Source organism: Aquila chrysaetos, chromosome 17, assembly GCF_900496995.4.
Source record: "Aquila chrysaetos chrysaetos chromosome 17, bAquChr1.4, whole genome shotgun sequence".
NCBI classification, from domain to species: Eukaryota; Metazoa; Chordata; class Aves; order Accipitriformes; family Accipitridae; genus Aquila; species Aquila chrysaetos.
In genome coordinates, this window is record NC_044020.1 from 23,271,841 (window position 1) to 23,290,380 (window position 18,540).

Below are 18,540 nucleotides of genomic sequence, written 5' to 3' on the forward strand. Positions count from 1 at the left end.
CGCTTGAGGTTTTGTCATTTTGTTTTAATTAGATAGGGGAAAAAGCCCGTCTTAAAAGATGAAGGGAAAGGCTTAAAGGAATGGAATGCAAAGATCTGTGGGCTAAGAGGAAAAAAACAAATTAAATTCAGTTTTAAGCAAGGACAAAAAGGCTAATACTGAAATTTAACTTGTGAATATATTAAAATTATTCAGAAATTGCAAAATGCTTTAAGTGTAAAACTTCCTAAATTTTGGAACTGATCCTAAAAAGGGATAAAAATAAATATATATGGAGAAATGCATCAGAATTACTATGATTTGTAACATTTTAAGAGAGTATATGATTTTATTAAGGTGGTATTAATAAGATTTGCTTTACATTTTTACAGAGGCAAAACACTACGCACCATCTCTCATACACTAGAAACTAGAGGCAGATAAATAATATTTATTATGCTTTACAGACTCTTCAAAACTGAAATTCATGTGCTAATATTGGGAAAAATGTTTGTCCTACATTGAGATGCACAGCCAAAATATCACTTTTTCATATATACTTGTCATTTAACTTTCTGACCAAATAGAAATCGTCCCAAGTAAACTATTTGGGAACATATTTCTTTTCAGCTTTGTTCAACACGATCTCCCTTCACCCAAGATCTCCTTAGGATTTCTAGGAACTGTATTTTAAAGTCCTCCTGTCACCTTCTTTTGCAGTCTTGGGTTGAACGCTGTTTCCTGAGATACGCTTTGCTCCTCTGATGTCTGTGACTGACATTTTTTAGACCCTGAGGTTAAATGCGATCCATCACGCAATGAGTTTGGCCTGCATAGGAAATGGCTGTTATGAGATAACCTGAACTGCAGCTCCCAGGAATATTGCAGAAGAAAGGGAGAGCCTGACTAGTGTGAAACTATGTCAAAAGAAATAATTCTGCTTGAAAAAATATTTTAGCGTAACTAACATCAACCCAAAAGGAGTTTCTTTTTTCCCCCTGCCAGTGAACAACCAAAAATTGGGGGGAAAACTCTTGATTTCCTTCCTAAATAAAAATAAAGTGGTTTTCATAGAAACTCAGACAAGTAGTCCAAGGCAGGAGTCCAATTTACAGTGCTGTCACTTCTATATCACTTTGGTAATGAAGAGGAGATATAACATGAGCAAGAAATTACATTGGGTTCACCAGTTTTATTCATTTTGTTTTCAGCTCGATGTAAAGCAATTTTATTCTCAGTGGGTTTTAAACACTTTGACACTAACTTTGGAGGATAACGAGAGTTTCTGAACTGCCTAAAACCTGATAAAGAGACCATTTTACCTCTCTGCAGGTCACAAAGCCATTAAAGGATCAGTATACATACTCAATGCTCACAAAGCTGGAAGACTTCCATAATCATATCTAGAGGAAGAAAAAGGCCTTTTTGCTTCATGTCTTTCCTCCGACAACCCAGGCCAGAAGCAAGGACATTTCTTAGCAGAACAGCCACCCACCAGCAAGGCATCACAATGTTTATCCACCTCCCTGGGGGCTGTCGTGTGCTTTTCCGCTCTTGTTATGTTAAACCCTAATACTAAATGTTAGTCTTGCCTGCCTTGTGTATGACATTGGCAGGCACAGGGAAATTAAAAAAAAAAAAAAAAAAAAAAAAAAGATGATTTTGGCTTTCCACAGCAAAACAGCAAAGATGGACCATTTGTGCATACTTTCAGATGCTGTCTTGTGATCAGTAAGTATTTTCTGGTTGTGTTGTCTCAGTCATATCCATCCATAACAAAGGAGGTCCAGTACTTAATCCGTGTTTGTGAAGTCATGGACGTTTTGTTTGAATTTTAGATATGGAGTGCCCAGGAGGAGACTTGTCATTACCATTCTGCTCTCTTACAAGGAGGTGAGGTCAGAGCAATCATTGTATAAGCCAGCAAGCCCCAATCCCACTTAGGTAAAAGTTATTGACAAAATATTCAGGATCAGATTTCCTGTGTCATTTGTACTGCACTATGCCAGAACAGAGTCATCATGCAAGCTGGGTAGAAATCTGTTAATCAAAATACAATTTTTGCAATAAATACTTAAATAGAGGTAAGTATTGCAGTAACATGTCATTCTTATTTAACTTTTCCAATCCTTTAACTTAAAATATTTATTGAACATTTTTTGAATATCTGATCCAGACTGATCTTACTGATAACTTGGTTTTTAAGTGGACTTTGAGAACTGAATCCTTCCAAGTACAAATATTTCAAATATTTGTAATAAAAATCTTTTAATAATAATAATCTTTTAAGTAGAGATTTCAGTGGGTTTTTTTCATCAGACCTAAAACTACATTTTTTTTTCTCAGATAAAATGTTAATAGAATGTTTTGTTTTATTTTTTTTTCACAGAAACAAAACTGCTGTATATTTTTGTTAAAATACAGTGACAAAGTGAAGATCTCATTTGAGATCTTGGAAACATTCAGTACCAGCACCAAATGTTCATAATAATCTGGGACTAATGGCAAAGGACTATGTTTTCATGTCAGAGCTAGACTCTCGGTGCATTTTTGAGTGTAGAGGACAACTATTCAATTGTAGCTTTTAACAACCGGCCTGAGTAGGCGGTAGTGTGAAATAATTGCAAAAGTGATTGTGCCTCAGGCTGCTGTAGAAGAAGCAAAGTCATGTCTTATCACCTTCCTCTGCCTGTTGACATGATTTTGTAGCCTCAGTGTGCATAAACAAAGTGTTATCTTTGTTTCTCTAAATTCCTCTGACTGCAGTTATTCTTGTGCTTTTCAGTACTATTTACTTCTCCAACTAGCTATCCCGTTCACTTGTCTTCTTGTTTGCCTCCCACTTCCTACACTCTATCACTGCACTTCACTTTTTTCACACAAACCCCAGAATCGTTCTTACGAAAGGGTAGGTGATGTGTTAAGCATTTGTTTGGGACCACAGAACATGTGTTATACACACAATCCCACGCGTGCAGAGCACAAGGAGGTGAAATTGTCTATAAATAGGTGTCAGTGATAGCAGCCTGCACACTGAACAGCAGTTGCAATGATAGACCAGGACTTTAGAAAGAAGTCACTGTGGATCACACAGTATTGGCATATCCAGCTCATCTCTGTCGGGAGATGAAAAAGAGCCGTGAACTTAAAAACAACCAGGAGATTTTAGTCCAAGTCACCAATTACGTGCAAGCTGGAATTCCTAAGCACGGAGTGCACCATACAGACACCCCGAAAACACAGACCATACAACCCCACCAAGCACCTGGGCAGTGAGACCCTCTCTGTTGACATGCAATAGTACAACTTTTTAATAAATTCCCACTTAAATGCAAACCCCAGTCTTTGAATGTTTTTTATATCTTCCTTTCACAGGGACAGCATGACTATCCCCTCTTTTCCTGCCCCCCTCTGCATCAATCTGTGCATCCCACACAGCCATACACGAGACTGTGACACAAGCACTAATTGCTAACCAAGCTCCACAATAGCAGGGAGTGTTTTAACAGCACAAGCCATTTATGTGAGAGCAGGGACATGTCTACTGCCTTTTAATAAGTAACCCAAGGATAATTCCATAGAAGTTTTGAATGTTCTTCATTTTATTAAGCTGATTCAGAATATCATCCCTGGGAAAAACACAGTGAAGCATGGAAATTGCCTTAAAGAACTTGAGACGGGACTGCAACAGAAATGACATGTGGCATTTCTCTCAGTGCGGAGTAAGGCATGTTGCATGGTTATTTTTTTCCAAGTGAAACAATTACAACTTGCTGTAGGTATCACATCACAGGACGAAAACCTCTGTGTGGGGGTAGGACTTAGAACTGCGTAGCACGCTAGGAAATGTGTTGGTTCTAGCTGGGCATTTTTAGGAGGATTTTCTGAAATTTACTCACTTGCTCAGTCAGAACCCAGATCTGTTACCTTTTTAGATACAGTACAACATCCATTTCTTTCCTGAGATATTTCAAAAAATAGAAGTCTTGCATGGAAGAAGGGAGAAGGTTGCAAAATGTTAAGGGAATATACAGGGAAGGTATCAAGATATGATGAAGAAAGTGAGCTAATCACTGAGGATATGGAGTTTGGTATGGACAAATTTAAACGTGTGATTATTTGTTTAACATTCTGGGCCTAGCCCAGTGTAGTCATGTTTCCATAAAGCCTCCTGGAGTTTTGCTTTATTTGGGGTTGATGGGAGCCAAAATATTTGTATTTCTATTTGTATTTATCAGCTGTGTTCTGACTGCAACACTGGCTAGTGCCTTGCTGCAAGAATAATCTCTAATTTCGGAAGAACTAGCCATGCAAAACAGTTTTATTTGCTCTCAGGATCAAAATTTCATCTTATTCACTTCATAATGTTTAGGCAGAGACCATGATAATTAAGGGAAAGCCAAGATGCATACTTAGACTGTAAACACTGTCATGAAAACTGCTCATAATACCTTTAGATTGCAACTACTTACACACATTTCAAGCCATTATACAACATAATGATGCCTTGCTTTCTATTAAAAGCAAAGCCTGCAGGGATAGAGCCTGTCTTTAACAAACACCGTTGGTTACTGAGAGAAGCCATCCATACCGGGGAATTACCTTCAGCAGGAACTTCTCAGCAAGGAGAAAAAGCATTGAATCAAACACTAAAGCAAAGATGAAAATCAAACACAGCATGTGTATTAGAGAGAACATACATGCAATAACCTCGTAATAGTTGTAAAGCCCCATAAAGTTTCCTATTGTTACTTGTGTGACCAAGCTTGCATGACTCATGCATTAGGCTTTGCCAGTCATGGACAATTGTGTGACCGTGCCCATCTTGCTGTAATAAACACTCTCTGTTGTCCTCTGCTCGACACGTGGTTTCTTCATTTTCCTTCCTTGCAGGGCATTAACCTCAGTTGCTATTCTGGTCCTCGTGGTGCTTGATAAAGAAATGGCTCAACTACAGAACTGGAATGAGACACATGACATACAACAAAACATGTGAGTTGGAACCTTTTATACAATCACAGGCGTGGGTTAAACATTGATGATATTTGGGAAGAGACTTTTGCTGTGACCATGTAGCAGAACAGTATTTGGCATGAGCTGCATTAGAAGGCAGAGAAGAATTACTAAGAACTTAACTTCAACTTAACTTCAGGCATTGACAGCCTGAAGCACAATCTGCCTCAACCGCCAGTAGTACTATTCAGTCAAAAGAACATGCTGGTCTCTTCCTTTCAGCCTCTTTTTTCCCTCTTCTCCTGTGATGAGAGTCAAAAGCCTAGCAATGCCATGCCATAGTCTTCAGACTGAGAAGAAATGATAATTTTAAAATCTTCTATGACTTCTCTTCTTTCCTTATTCCCCCTGATTCCTTACAGGCTGAATTTTCCCTTCCTCTCCTTCCAAATAAAAGTGAGGAAGGATGGATTCTGGGCAAAAAACACTTGTCCATTTGCTTGGGTAAAAAAGAGACAGATGGCAATGAAATAAAGGTATTCTCTTTCCTTGAACTGAGACCAAAAAAGGCTCTGAGCTTGCAAAAACCCCTGCTGCTTGTTCACACAGTTCCTAAGGAGTGGTCTTGACTGGAAGCATAGTGCACCCTTGATCAGCTATCTCCATGGGCGTCTCTCATGCTGCATGCAGACCACAAGCTCATACCTTACCTGAGCTCCGCACTGCATGATGCCTCCCGGCTCTGGTCCTTGGAGGCCCACGTGTTCCAGGGGACAATCTATGGCTGTACTAGAAGCTGCCTTTGCAAGCTTTCCATACAGAGAGCCAACCTGAGCTTGAGAGCAGGCTCTGGACTTGCGTGTTTCCACTTAAGCCCACGCCACTTGCTCAACTGGGATTCTTCCAGCAGTGCCCCTTAACTAATTCATATCGGGCTCCTGCTCCTACCGTACATGGAAGACCCTGTTGAAATAATTTCTTACACCTAACACTAATAAACTAAGCGTTCCCAGGCAGCGAGGCCAACGGGTATGGAGCAGCCCCCATCGGTGCTAACGACCTGCCTACAAGAGGGCAGGGGCACACAGACTGCCTGCTGGGGATGGACCTGGAGCGGTCCGGCTGCCAGACCTGCGCGGCAGCTGCTGGGGAGACCGTCGTTTGAAAAAGTCCCAGTTCAAGCCAGGGACTTCCTAACAGTTCACTAGTTCACAGACAATCACAGTGAGCTTAAACTTAATACTGTAGGTAGATGCATTAAACATTTTGTCTATAGACCCTGAAAGAGTGCTTAGGCAGCTGGATGAATGTACTGCCTAAATTGGGGAAATATCCTATTTTTTAAAAAAGATAAGCCAGGATTGATAGAGAGCATAGTTTGGCCCAGAATTGTTTAAGACCCCCTGCCTGTACATCTGCATTAGCTCAAACAGGACTTTCAGTTTTAGGCTGCCTGAAAGTCGATCCATGCCATGTTTGCTGCCCTGCCCCTCCTCCAGCAGATGTGATTCCATACTAAGCTTTCAGAGAATTAAAATGTAGAAGCTCAGCCAAATGGGCATCAGCATCCATCAGATAAAAAGTTTGAATAAAAATTGCTTTAATTCAAATAAAAGTGCCTTGTAAGTTCAGAACACACAAATACTAACTACAGGTTATACAAGCTTGTGCTGAGAAACGTCCCACTGACTTCAAAAGCCAACTTCTGCTATTAAACACACCTCGTCAGCTGCACTTTGAATCAAGAATTTTTCTGTTCTAATAATGGCAGAACAAAATGAAGAACCTTAACCAAATCAGTTTATGAAAAATGCCATTGCCCGATTGTATTTCCATCGTTACACTAACTTTTGTTGCTGCTTGCAAGCAAGTGAGCAAGGCTAGGGAGCATTACGTTTAACGGAGTGTTTTACTATTTTACCTTCCTTTCTTTGCTTTGCTTTATTTTTTATTTCTTCCAGTAGGGGCAACTGACAAGTGAGAAGAACACCTATATTTGGCACTAAGATTAGGAATGGAAACACAAAAGTCAGGACACATTTTCCTGTGGCTGGAGGTATTATCAGATGTATTGCATGGAACTGCCTTTCATTTCAGTGATGGGTTACCTGCTTGAATTTAACAGATGCGGCTGATGCCATGTTGGCAAACCAGCGATGCTCTGAGGCCCTTCACTGTGGCACTGTTTGACTTAGTGGTAGATATTTTTATTTTTATTTTGAAAAGAATATATTTGTCTTCTCCTTTTCCTTTGTTCTCTTTCAACTTGCTTCAGATATTATAGTTCCATTGGACCTCAAAGATACAGAAGCATCAGTCCAGGAGAGAAAAACAGTACTGAGGCTTACCTCCCTGCTGGGGAAATTTTAGTGTGTACTAGTGTTTTAGTAAGCAGCTCTGCTGTGTGTAGCTGTCAACTCCCCAAGTGATAAAGTCCCTTAGTGTCCCAAACCAAGGCATATGGATATCTAAAAGACATTTCCTGAAGGATTTCACTAGGGAGTTTTCTTCAACAGCTAGGTCAGAGCACTAAGTACATGATGTTCCAGAAAATATTTGTTTTCAAAGATGATGTAAGTCATACAGTCATGGGAAAGATGGGCTGAGAGAGACTACCTAGACCTTCCCTTGCCCCAGTGCAGGATGAGTTACAGCCTTGTGTGCAGAATCAGTGCAGCCTTGTGGGTCCTGACAGATTTCTTTACCCTGTTGGTGCGGACCTTCAGTGAGGCAGATATCACAGCAGCCCCAGGCAACCAATTCTGGAGCTTGGGCTCCCTAGTTTTTTCCTCATGTCTAACTTGAACCTGTCTTGTTGCAACTTAGCAATTCTTGTCGCAGTCATTCAGGATGTGAGCTGGTCTCAAGCATTTTATGAGCTTGAAGTGTTCAATCAGAACACCTCCCAGGTTCTCTCTTCTTTGGTAAGCAATTCCCATTCTTCATTTTTCATCATACGCTGTGTTTTAAACTATATTACACATATAATAATTGCTTCTGTCATTTTCCAGGTCTTCTCTGACTGGATCCTACATCCCAGCTGATGTCTTACCAGAGTACTTTATGTATCTTGCAGGCTAGGCACCTCTTTATATGTCCCAGTGTGCAATTTATCTTCCTTGCAAATGAATGGTGCTGTGATTCCAAATATCTTCTTCCTCATCTAGGATCATTAAAAACCGAAGGTACCTCTTCCCAGTTCCAGCACAAGTACTGGAACAAAACTTCTTCATGTAGCTTTGACTTTTTTTCTTAGCATTTATGTAAGTAAGAAAAGACTTTTTTACAGATAGTCATGTGAGTTCTCTTCAACTACTTTGGTAATCATAACAAATGAGTAGTGGTTAAAAGTATGCCTATTGTTACAAGGAAGATTTTTTTTTATTTCCCGAAATGGTGCCTATCATCAAGCAATCTTGTTCTGCTGCAACAATTCTTAATTATTCCTGCAATAAAGACTGTCACTGGAAAAATCAGATACCATCAGAAAAAGGCAAATATTACATAAGTCGAAAATAGGTGCTAAACTGATAAGTGATGTAACACATCAATATAGTACAGAGATTTGTAATGATCCGTAACTCTACTGCCAAAACATAGCTATCTATTGGCAAGTGTAAGTCCCCTCTTACATATTGCTTAATATATAGCTTTATTTTGATATAGGAGTATAGATCCCTACATTTCATTAAACAAGAAAGCTTTTAAATGAAAAATATTGTAAAACACTTAAAATACACAGCTATGCTGTGTGTATGTAAAATATTTCACCTGGGAAAGTGCTAGTAGTTAGGTACAAAATAGTCTAATACTTATTATTTTAATTAGTACTGTATTTATAATTCCATTTACTCTCACTTTGCTAATTCTCAGTCAAGAAAATAGGTTTACAGGTGAACTACATAAAAGTTAACTCTGTAAAGTGTATTGCTTTTGGGAGTAGCTCTGAAAAGCAATGGCTTTCAGGGTGTGACCCTAATTCATGGTTATTGCCCTGCATTTTTTCCATCCTGCCTCTTGGCATGTCTACAGCTCTGGGTACATGTTTTTCACTGTGTCATCTTTGATCTACCATGTTAATTGTTATGAGCAGTTGTAATTATTTTAAGGATTTATCAGATTATTTTTTAATGAAAGAGGAAAAACTTCAGAAGACAACTTTCTAAGAAATGTGTACCAGAACCAAATTTGACCTCGTTTGTGAATCTTGCTTGTAATTTCTTTTTAATACTTCTCATTTCTCTAGCCTGGGTGCAAGAGTGTAAGGAGAACTGAAATGTGAGCATACATGATGGCTCAAGTTCAGCACTAATGGAAGTGTATGGAAGGCCAATGCCAATGAGGTTTCAGCAATTCTTTCAGCTCTGAAATGATACCGTTGGTATTCTTAAAATAATATTTAGATAATGTTTAAAGAAGTAATTTCTGAAATAACCTATTCTTTCCCACCACCATTTCCACCAATTAAAGAAAACCATGCTTGGATTCATTTTTACTTTTAAGAAAACAATTACCACACATGCCAAGGAAAAATATTTTCTAGAGATGTTGTCAGACCCCTTACTAAATTCTGGAAACTTGAACAAAAGTGATTTTGACATCTGAAAGGTGAACAGCCTCCTATATTGAAGATCTTAGACAAAATCTGCAGAACTAATCCACTTCCACTTCTTTGTGTTTACTTCAAAACTACCATCTCATAAATGGAGGACTATATGGCTGGAACATATTTCCATCGCAGGTAGGTGTGTTTGTGGATGGATATCAAAACCACCATGGGAAGAGCGCAAACTTGCTGAAGCACATGTGATGTCCCCACAGACGTTCCCCCTTTCAGTATCTATTCGGGACTTCAACCACAAAGTGGAGCTGTTGCAAAAGCTAACGGTTAATGGGGAAAACCAACTCCCTGCTTTTATAATGACCCAAGGCATGCATTAAACCCAATAAAATTTTCATCCATTTACATACTCACATGCATATCTTCTCTATAAATATTCAATTTTTTAACATCAAACGCAATTACAGTGGTATCTATTAATATGTAGGGAAAAATGCAAGTCTTCAAAGTACATAAAATATTACATATTTTGAAGTCTGATCAAGTGCCTAATTAATCAGGTCAATGTCTAGTAATTATTCCAATTAAAATCCCCAGAATTTAAAGATGAGTCTCCACAGAATGCTTTGAGCGGTATTTCAAATTCTTCAAGACAGAGCAAGGACTTGTTCAAAGTAACAATTTTATTTTTTGCCATGTCAGAACCTCAGATCCAAGGGTGATACATAAAATAAGGTGACCATTTGGGAGCTTTACTGTCTCTCATAAAAAATTCAGAAACATGTTTAAAGTGTAAAAAAAATGCACTTGTGCTAAGGGTTAGCATTAAAAAAAAAAAAAAAAAAAAAATCCACCCCCAGACTAACAGATGAAAATGTAAAAATACCTAGAAAGAAACAGCTTCAGAACAACAGAAACGTCTTTAGAGGAAAGGTTGGAAAACTGCAAGGACCAAACATGACTCCATTTTCTATAGCTGCGAAAACACCCTGTCTACAATGCTTTTTACAGTGCACACATATTTGGCAAGATTAAGGTGTCACATCTCAAATTACAAGGCGTCTGATTGCCCACAGACCCAGACACAAGTGCAGGGCAAAACCCCACAACTTGTGCAAACCGCCTGGCTCTGATAGGTTTGCCTTCCATCAGAGGTAGGCAGTGCCTCTGCCTAGGACATTTACTTGTAGCCTACTTATTTTCCTTCTTTTTTTTTTTTTTTTTGCTGGGCTAGCTGCAAATGCAAAGTTCCCGGGCTAGGGCTGCCTTCAGATGCTTAACCCTTTGCCTACCTCTAGAGGAACGTTCACCAGCCCCAGGAAAATTTTCTATTCCTAGCACTGTTTGTCTACTTCAGGAGATTAAAAGCTGAGTCACATTTTAGGCATTTCTCAGATCTGACTACAGTGCTGAGGCTGGGGCAGGGTGGGGGGAAACACACGATTTGATTCTGATTCCCTCCTCTTAGCTGAAAAAGCTCTAAAAATGATGGAAACAGCATTCAGCCAAATGGTGAAGACAAAAAGGCTCTAGAGTTATTCAAGGTTTGAGTGGGTTTTTGATTGGCAGAGCAGCAAGTTTTAGTATAGAATTCTTAGGAGGCAGTGGTGGAAGATGACTCTTTCCTTCTCCATCTGGGCAGTTAGAGGGAATAAGTGACACAGGCAGAATTTATGAGACAGATACAATTTGTAGAGTTCAGAGTTCCCTAAATAGGATTATGTTATCTTTGAAAAAAGTCAGAGAAAGGACAACCAAAACAAACAACAATGACCGTATTTCAATCCACCGTGGAAATATTTCAATAAAACTGTGACAAGTATCTACGTAGATTAAAATGTCTTAAAGAAGACAGTACAATGCTTTGACAGCATGAGAGGGCTAATCATCCTTACACAGGGAGGGGAAAGAGGAAAAATGCCTTGGTTGAATAACAAAAGAAAAAAACTTCATGAGCTAGTAAAGGAAGTCTTCTTTAAGGAAACAATCTGGTGACTCTTAAGATTTGAAGTGTTATATCGTATCTTATATGACCACGTTCTTATGGTTATGACTTGCTCAATTATGCTTGAATCAAATAGAAAAGAAAGATGACTTAAGCATGTAAATTTAGAGGGAGACTTAGAGGCATGCAGCTAAATTTATCAGCCATCTCTGTGAGCAATCACTCTAAATAAAAAGTTTGGAAACCAGTCACTGCTGGTTGCTGATGAACTTTCCATGTTTTTGGCACTCGCCATCCTTTACTTAATGGACTAATCTGCAAATCAAAACAGGAGGAATATCTGGACACAAAACCATCCTAAAGTCTGTTCCGAACAGTGGATATTTCTCCCAACACTTATTTTTGTGTCATGGGGGTGACCTGATTGACAGAAATACTGACCAAAGAAATAAATTTGTCTAAGATTTGGAAGTAATAATAAAAAAAAAATAGAAAAAAAAAGAGGAGCCAGAGGGAGAGAGCAGCGGCTTATGGCATTCTAGTTCTGTGTCTCGATTTCACCTGTTTTACATGTCCTATAATGACTTCTGAATAAGGGTAAGAATAGCAACACATGCTGGCAGTTTGACCAAAGGGTGTGCGTGTGCATGTGCGTGAGTGTGCATGTGGGAGACAGAGAGAGTATGGGGGAAAGAGCTGGGGCGGGGGGCGGGGGGGGGAGTAGATGGACCATTAGAGTGCAAACACAGAGACATTCCTGCAATAAAATACTTGTCTTCTGAGAATCACAGTCCGGAAGAGATGGTTATGATTTAACAAAAGAATTCTCTAAAATGTTCCCTGGTGCTAATACTGTTCTTAATAATATGAAAAGATTTTGCCAAGAAGAGGAATAAAACCATCAATTGGATTAAAAAAAGAAAATAGGCACATGATGGGTTTTTTAGAGCACACAGGGGAAAAAATGACCTTTACGACAGCTTTGTCATTTTAAAAAAAATGCCTCATTCTCTGAAATTCCCCAACCAGGCAAGGTTATTATAAATGGTAGGTAGGGAAAGCAGAGTGTGGCAATAAAGGGGTTAATCTGCAGAGCACAGAGCCATCTGGCTGAGCTGGTTTGTTATAATCGAGCAGATTATGTTCACGGGACTCAGAGTTTAAGGCTCCTCTCCCATAGAGCAACTCTGCACAACCCAAGCAGACCAACTTTGGGACTTTGAATGAACATATTTACATCCACCTTTCTCTTCATGTCGACTTTTCTGGAAACATTCACACGGATGCCATGGTTACTCCTACCACGGTAAGGGAAATTTGACGTTTTCTAATAGGGTCCTAAGAGGGCGGGGAGGGGAGGGGGGGGAGAGGGGTCCTTTAAAGAAGTATAATGGGGAGGGAGGGGGTCTTGTAAGCAGTAGATCTGTCCCAAATGTTGCCTTTCCCATTGTGCCTCCTCCTTCCCCCACCCCTACTTGCCCTATAGCTTGCTTTAGTCCTGAGGTTCCTCTCTCCTCCTGCTCTGCACGCTGTTGTTCAGGTCCCTGGCAAGAAAACAGCAGAGGAGAAATATGAGGTGCTAAAGGAATCTGATTTAAGAGGCAAAAGCAAAGGAGACGCTTGGTTTTATTTTAAGAGGGAAACCAGCAACTTCAGATACAACAAAAGGGGTTGCAAATCTTGAGCGTGGATTGCAAGAACCAGCCTCAGCACACACAGCATGCTTGCCCTTAGGGAAAGTTAGAGCCCATGACAAGCAAAGTCAAAATTCCCAATTTCTAGACCTTGCCTGTCTCAGGTAACTAACTTCGCTGGAGCTTTCTTCTTTTTTCTATGCCAGACACTGGAAACCCTATTCATGACCTTTGAATCAATCCCCATTCTCCTCAAACCCAAACACTAAATTCTCTGGGAGGAACTGCAGATCAAAGGATTCCCTGCACATCTGTGTCTAGGTGAAAAAGATACACTCACTCTGTGCTAGGATGGCAGGAAAACTATTCTTACGCTGCAATTTCCAGCGTTTGGTAAGTGCCTTCTAGGAATGCAGCACACAACTAATCAACACAGACGCACATATAGAGAGCAAAATAGAAAGCTGTTTCTCATCTAAACAGCTGAAATGCAGCTTAAAGCGTCAGTTACTGGCGAGTCCTTATGGAGACACCAAACTGCTATTAGCCAAGAGGGGAAAAAGTCCTTGAATGGTTTAGATACTTTTCTGATCAGTTCTTAATCCTTCATTAAAATAAACGGGAAAGCTCTGTGTTGGTCCTATCTCTTGAACTATAAATATGCAGTATCCGGAGAGATGGATATTTTGGATTGAATAGGGCTGCTATGCGCACATTCTCTGGTTCCTATATTGCAAAACCAGTTATTTAGAGATGACTCTGTGTGTGTGAGGGGGGTTGCTTCCCCCCCCCCCCCCTTTTTAAATAGACAGGGATGTGTGCTATATGGTCCAGTCAATTGTTATGAGCTACAACCTTTCAGAAAGCACTCTTTGCTCTTAGGCTTATGTGATTTGTTGCATGAGGAGTGCAAATGGTATGTAAAGTTTGCCTTTACATTATGCCTTCAGGAAAATACCCAGACAAATAGGAGAGACATTCTCAGGCGCAGAAATACCTGATCTGTGCAAGCCTGTAAGTGGAGGAGTCGTGCAAGAAACACCTATAAACAAGATGTAAGAAAAAGGAAAATCTAATAATAAAAAAAAGAAAAACTACTTTGTGGCAAGGCAGACAAAAGCGGTAGAGAATGGAAGAGAGTTCGGCATGCTTCCAGCTGCTAGTAGTAAAAAGACTGGTCTTCGATACACGTGTCAGTACCAGGAGCTCTGTGTGTGAGCATGGTGGGGGGAGGAAAAATAGACATGATTGCAGGTGGTGGACCCAAAATATGGGGAGAAAAGGATCTACCAGCAAAGCCAGGAGGGAAGTGCTTTGTGTAGAAGGGTGCTATACGTTGAGGTGTGCAATACATGTAGGTTTAGGATTTTTTTTTTTTACCCCAGGGGAAGAACAGCTAAATGGTACATAGAAAGGTAGATACAAGGAGTTTGGAGGGAAAGTGTTATATACAAGTAATAAGCTCCTATATATTAAGTGTTGTGTATTGGGGTAATAAGGGCAGGTGAGCAAAGCAAAGGTGGTCAGCTTAAAAGGGGAACTGCTGCAGGCCAACTAGAAAAAGAGGATCCTTGTGGGTGGAAAAAAGTTTAGGAGCTCAGAAGGGGAAGTAACACTTGAGAGGGATGGGAAAAGGTGCGGACTGGAGGCTGGGTGAGGGTATGAAAGGGACATACAAAGATGCTAGGGTCTGCAAGGGGGGGGTAGGGTATGGAGTGGGAGTGGAGGGAGAAAGGTGAAAGCACAGGACACAAAGGATGTTTGGAGGAGGAAGAAAAATGTGAACTATTGTCTATTTGGAGAAAGGTATGGAAAATAAACAGCTACATGATGCTTTGGGGGGGGCGTCTAAAGGAGACACCTTTGATTCTGTCAAGAAATAGATACGAGGATGTATTTGCGAGGAAGGTGTTAGAGTATGAAAGGGAAGGCTTGCGTGGTGATGGAAACACATGCCAAGAAGAGGAATGCAGAGTAAAAAATGAGCTGGATGGAGATAGGGTGTGGTGATGGGAAAAGGGTATAGGCATCCATAAAGGTATGTGAGGGGGTAGCTGCTTAGAGAAATTTCAGAGGAGGTTGGAAGCCTGCTGGAGTGTGCTGCCTGGTTGCAAGGGAGAGATAAAACTAGGGAAAATGCCGTGTGAAGGTGCTGTGAGGAAATGCAAGATAGTGGAAATCATGGGGGGCAGGGGGAACTGTGACAGGAATATAAAGATGTGGCAGGTCTTGAGGAGCATGAGAACGCGGGAAAAATGAGGAATGTAGGAGTCATGAGGATGAAATTAAGAGCTAGGTTTTCTGTAAAAGTGCCTAGGCAAAAGGTGATTTAGAGGAGTTATAGGGCAAGAGAGCACAGGGTGAGAGGAAATTTAGTTTTATATTTCTTCGTAGGCAAACAGAGAAAGTAGTGCAAAGGTGCAGGACTGGCTTGGCCAGCAGAAACAGAGGACGCCACCTTATTGGGTAGTTGGGATAACAGGGGAAGAACAGGCAATATGTTACAGGGGAAGCAGTTGAGAAAAATGATGGAAAGTAAGCAATAATGTGAGGGGGTGTGGGAGAGGGAGAACACATACACAAACAAAAAGGAGTGATTTTCTGTTGAAAGGGACGTAACAAATGTGCTTATATCTCTGTGGTAGGTACCGGCTAAGTGAAGCAGCAAAAGCAAATGGACAAATGGGCTAGCAGAGAAATGCCTAAAGATATAAAGGGGTGGGAGGAGGAGGAATGGGAGGGGGTAACTACCTGGAGGGCCGTATAAGCCACATGGCTGTACTAAAGTCAAAAGTAAAGTGTGAAATGTGTGGGGAGGCGAGTGGAGTTAGGAGCTGTAGGGCATGAGGTGGAAGTGAATGGGAATGACAGTTCATGTTACGAGGGGTGAGAAGCTTAGCGTAGGTCGACACACGATGGTGTGTGAGCGAGGAAGGTACCTGCCAGTTTGCCTGCTTGTAAGGGCTGTGGAAAGCAAGGTGAAAGGAGTGAAAAGTTGTGTCTGATAAGAGAGAGTATTGCACACAGCTTGCTCAAAGTAAGTGAGAGAAGTACAGGTAAGGATTGCAGACCTGAGTGTGGGGCCTGGGAGAAGGAAAACAGCTTATGGGCGAGGGAAGAGTGATGAGAAGTGGAAAAAGTTTATGACGGTTTAAGCCATCTGTAGTTATCTGCCTCTTAGTTTAAGGGAGGCTGTCTAAGTGTGCAAGGGGCCGTACATGCATGCATAGCGGCTTGAGAGCGGGACGGGAGTTCAGTGCAAGGGGAGAGTAAGTTGGAGGCACAGGTAAATGCATATAGTCAGTGACAATAGGTGCACAGATACAGGAGATGCTGGTTTTGTGTGCGGATCGGGGACAGATGTGTCCAGTGAGTGTTGTGCTTACGTGACTGGCAGAGCTGTGGAGGGAGGCATGTGATGAGAACGATCTAGCTGGTCTGCAGCAAGAAGCTGAAATCCTTGAGGGGCATGTAAGAGTCCTGGGCTGCTGTAAGGGATGTATGTCTGTGTGGAAATTACAAACACGCACCCAGGAAGCCATGCTGGTGTGTAAGATGGCTATCAGACGCCGACCGGAGAATCACATGTCTACTGCATTTGTGGCACAACTCTCCGTGTCGAAATAAGTTATGTAAGACACATAACAGAGGTGAGTTTCACGAGTGCAAAGAAGCAATGTTTGCATTGAGAAGGAGGGTAGGGAAAGATGACTAACTGAGAAAATGGTTTGGTGCGGGGGTAGCAATAGGACCGAATGTGCACTAGATGTGCTTGTCTTCTGCATGATGTGCGCAGCAGGCAGATTCTCCTCTAGAGATTTTGCAGGCTTTTTCTCAAGAACTACTGAATAATCCTAAGAAAATCCCAGGACATCTAACTAAAATATTTACAGCAGCTTCATTTGGAGCCATATCGATGCACCTTATTTTCATGCCTTAAAACTTCAGTATAGTACTGCTGGCACAAAATGGCAGAGAGATTTCTCTAGGACCAGTTAACAGGGCTACTAGGTAGTTAACAAGGCTTTTGGATGAACAAGCGTTAGGTTGAAGTATACGTACGGAGTACAAATGTCAGTCAAAGCAAACAAGAAACTACTGGCTTTCTCCATGGCTTGAAGCAGTACTGGAGTAATGTGCAGCTGCTTGAAGGTTGAAAACATAGAATACATCTTGGGTGTGAGGGAGAAACATTAAGAACATCTTTCCCTTCGAAACAATTGCATATATTGACAACATCTGTTCTTCAAATCGGCTTGCCTAGGGCTTGGTGTCTTCTTAAGCACTGTCCTACACTGGATAGGAAAGTGTTCATTTCAATCCATAGCTGATCAGAAGATTGTGAGCAATCCTGTGAGACTTGCACTGGGAGAAGACAGTCCAATCATACCGAACCACTAGACTTGAAGGCTGAAGCCTCTGGGCCCCAGACCTTACGTAGCATCAGTCACATGAAAGTTCATGGATCCCTTTCCTGTTTACTCCAGGGATCAATTCCTGCCAAAAAAAAAGTAGCCTGTAAAATACTTAGCTAATAGTTAGTGCTTGTGCAGCCATAGGCTGTGTTGGGAGCCCATTGTCCTACTTTATGCACTGGTTCCCCACTGCAGAGTCCAGTTCAAGCTCTCCGGCTGGATAATCTTTCCTGGCAATGCTTTGAGCTGGCTGTAGTCAGCAGCAAGCCCCTTTCTCCTCTGGTGGCCGTGAACTTCCCACCATGGCAGATTGCGGGTGGTGGGGACACTGAAGTGGTTGTCCATGAGGGGGAGATGCATGACCACAGCCAGCGGTCCTGGCCACTGGGATCCTGCTGGGCTGAAACCACAGACCACAGCCTGCTCAGCCCACTGCCACCAGCGTGGCCCAGGATAACGCCCTGGTCTCCAACCGCTCCTCTTCCTCCCTGCCTAACCGCTGCGAAAATAAAAAGCAAATGGTGGCATCAACATGCCAGCTGGCCAGGAAAAGACAAAGGGGTTGATGGGTACAATTAGTCCTGGATTTCTGCAGAAAGGGGATCAAAGCAGGAGCGAGCGAGCTGTGTTTGAGTGCGAAGAACATGGGGTATTTGTGCCCACCTGGACTCCTCTGTAGCCATGACACAGCCAGAGAAATGTGTTTGCAAGGGCTGGAACATCTGGGTGTCCCTGCAGATGTTTGCTGGTGCGGGGCCATCTGTGTGTCTCCTCGTGGGGACTAGGAGCGGACAGTGGAAAGAAGCGGCGTGTGGGTAGGGATGACAGAGGTGGATGGCAGCTGTTTCTGTGTGGGAGACAGCCACCCCTGTTCGTACATCTGTCGGTGGGGGATGTGGGGATAAGTCGCTTTCTGAAGGGACAGATGGGATGTGCGTGTGAAGAGAGAAATGGTAAGGGTGGATATGGAGTCGTTTCAAGGTTGTGAAATGAGTGCTGGAGGGAATATACAGAGCTATGTTCCTGACTGTATCATAAGCTTGAAGTCCATAG

At 41.6% G+C, this 18,540-nt stretch overlaps 1 protein-coding gene and 1 long non-coding RNA gene across 2 annotated transcripts in view; one reads left to right on the plus strand and one right to left on the minus strand.

Annotated features, from left to right (window-relative positions):
- Positions 1 to 4,452: 4,452 nt before the first annotated feature.
- Positions 4,453 to 18,540, minus strand: part of LOC115352804 — a 77,749-nt gene continuing 63,661 nt past the window's right edge. The window contains exon 3 of the long non-coding RNA XR_003927264.2: positions 4,453 to 4,938. This is a non-coding gene — a long non-coding RNA (uncharacterized LOC115352804). The remainder of the gene's footprint in view (positions 4,939 to 18,540) is intronic.
- NTF3 (neurotrophin 3) overlaps positions 12,540 to 18,540 on the plus strand; it is a 54,052-nt gene continuing 48,051 nt past the window's right edge. Inside the window, exon 1 of the mRNA XM_030041444.2 lies at positions 12,540 to 12,744. Coding sequence (XP_029897304.1) covers positions 12,727 to 12,744 — 18 coding nt within the window. The 5' untranslated portion in view covers positions 12,540 to 12,726. The remainder of the gene's footprint in view (positions 12,745 to 18,540) is intronic.